Source organism: Acanthisitta chloris, unplaced genomic scaffold, assembly GCF_000695815.1.
Source record: "Acanthisitta chloris isolate BGI_N310 unplaced genomic scaffold, ASM69581v1 scaffold13794, whole genome shotgun sequence".
In the NCBI taxonomy this organism is placed as follows: Eukaryota; Metazoa; Chordata; class Aves; order Passeriformes; family Acanthisittidae; genus Acanthisitta; species Acanthisitta chloris.
This window is the reverse complement of record NW_008669968.1, coordinates 78,620-81,197: the sequence shown is the minus strand read 5'-3', so window position 1 is coordinate 81,197 and position 2,578 is coordinate 78,620. Positions and strand designations below refer to the sequence as shown.

Genomic DNA, 2,578 nt, shown 5'->3' with positions numbered 1-2,578 from the left:
AACTCTCAAATAAATGCATTCATACAAGTCTACATGATGCCTCAGATTTTTCCAGGCTCCAGAAAAATCCACCTTATTATTTTTGACACTAATGTACTTTAGAAGCAGCCAGCACTCTTTAAACCACTCAGAGTTACACACATTTCCCATGTTTGTACCAAACCATTGCCACAGAAAGCTGTGGCAGGAGTTTGTGTGAAAGAGACATCCTCTCCTTCCTTCAAACTAGAGAGATACAGACAAGAGGACAGCTTGCCCCTCCAAGGACTTCTAGGATTTCTTCAGTGGCTTCACATGCACATGGACTTGGAAAAGAATTGTAGAGGAAGGCAACTAGAAATTTACGGCAACAGCAAAAACAAGGTCAATCCCTTGCTGATGTTGGATTGGAAGACTGTCCTGACCAGGACCCCTCTACTGGGGAAATGCATCTCAACCCCAAGAGATCTGAGGAGGAGCTGAGCTGCAAAAAGACCATACTTTCTTCCAGGAATGGAAAAATGGGAGAATCTCTCTGTCAATTCAGTGGAAATGCCAGAACAAAGAGATGTCAAAACCCATCAGAGGTGAGAAAAATGAAAAAGAAAATAGTACTTTCCATTTCCTTTTGGATGAAAACAGATTCAGTTCCTTTCAAACATACTCTACAATCTCCTTTCCAAATTTTACCACCAACTGGGACAGCTGCTGGGGATAAACCAAAATGCATCTGAGGCACACATAGCACTCAGATTTTGAACTTCTGCCTCTCTTTGCTTGGATAAGTAACTGTCTCACTAAGTGAACACTAAAAAAAAACACCCTCTGAAATCATTATTGCTTTTCCATGATATTTATTGTGTTCTTGGAGCATACAGGATTAAACTTACTATTTAGACTAAGAATTCAATACCAATACAAATTTTAGGCCACTAAAATCTGCCTCTGGCAGTTTTGGTGGGTTTTTTAGGCAGATACAAATACAGACTCACATTTTAATCCTGCTATTTTCAATGGCAATAACAGTGTGCATGTTTACAGCATATTCACACATATGAACAAACAGTGAGGGTAAGGAATTTTATGTTTGCTGGTCTTACTGTATTTCTTTTAGTTCAAAAAACTTTATTTTTTACAAACTAATATTTTCTTTCATGCAATACATGTAAAATGTACAGCAGTTAGAAGGGAATTATGACTGTACAATTACCAACATTTTCAGCAACAGGAATTATTAGTGTTGCTGAGTTTGGATGCATAGGAACTGTTTGAATTTCTTATTCTTTCAAAGCTAAACATGCAAAGCCACATACATGCAGATGTTACCACCAGAACACAACTCTTGGACAAGATTCTAATTTTGCTGTTCTCTGTTTCTCCTGCTATATATACAAGTATGTTCCTGGATCTGATGTGAAGAGAAACACTCAGGTGTGATTTGGCATTTAATTCCACTGCAGGAAAGCAATAAGAAGAAGCTAACCATGCAGTCTATGCCTAAATTCCACAGAGGTCAAGTACAAAGTATTTCATTGAAAGAGAAATGGAGCTCTAAGCATGTGTAACCTCTCTTTAGGATATAAACCTGCACAGACCTGAACCTCATGAAGAAATATTTATGTTTGATTGGGCGGGTTTTTTTAATTCAAATATAGCACATTCTTTCTTCTGATATGAAATTAAATTTATTTACTTACACAGCAGAAAACTTTCACAGCCATTTCCTCATCAAACTGGCCAAGGATTATCCGAACATCATTACCCTGCAGATTGAATAAAAAACATGGCAGTTAAATACAGTCACAGCCTTTCCAGATACCACTGCAGTCGTCCATTCAAATCATGTAGGGGGTTAGCACTGATTACAGCTGCAGACAGCAGAATTAATACAGAACTATTCAATTTTCTATAAGTTCAAGGAGCTGAATTACTGCAGAAGAGAACAGCTGAGGTGTTAAAAGAAAACTATTAGGCAATAGCAGTAATGAGGATAAAACTGTAACATTACAGTCAAATACTACTTGTCAAATGCTACTATTCAATAACACTAAACCACCAAATATTCTTTTCATCCGTTGCAAGATTTCTTTTAAAATTTTGCATATTAAAACCAGCTGAAGCTTTTCACTGTTTACATGAAAAAAATGCTATAAAATTAAGAAACTAGAGATTTCTAAGTGAGATAAAATGCCTTGGTATTATGCCTGCTTTAGTAATTTTTAAAGGTTTTACTCATACAACATCTTCTCTACAGTCACTATAACACATTGTCAAACCCCCTTCTCCTCCTCCCTCCCACCTCCACACATTACAAAAAAATCATCACACTTTAAGAATATATGACTGAAGTCAAGAGACATCATTTTACTTTCATCCTTAGAAACATATTTAGAAAATATTCCTAAATTCAGGAGCCTATGCAGGAAAATATTTCTCCAGGAACAGGGCTAACCTTTCTCTCATACGAAAAAATTACTTCTAACACCTATAAAACACAGAACAGATAGTATTTCATGACTTCATATCACCTTTTTTCACACAAAAGCAGAGTTCTCAGCAAAAGCTTGAACAAATTGAATTTTTCATTACTTTCATAAAA

The 2,578-nt window shown here is 36.2% G+C and overlaps 1 protein-coding gene across 1 annotated transcript in view; it reads right to left on the bottom strand.

Annotated features, from left to right (window-relative positions):
- The window catches only part of LOC103801116 (gamma-aminobutyric acid type B receptor subunit 2-like), a gene marked incomplete at its 3' end in the record, with an annotated part of 119,807 nt that overhangs the window by 76,836 nt on the left and 40,393 nt on the right, over positions 1-2,578 (bottom strand). Inside the window, exon 4 of the mRNA XM_009073521.1 lies at positions 1,677-1,742. Within this exon, the coding sequence (XP_009071769.1) occupies positions 1,677-1,742 (66 nt within the window). The remainder of the gene's footprint in view (positions 1-1,676; positions 1,743-2,578) is intronic.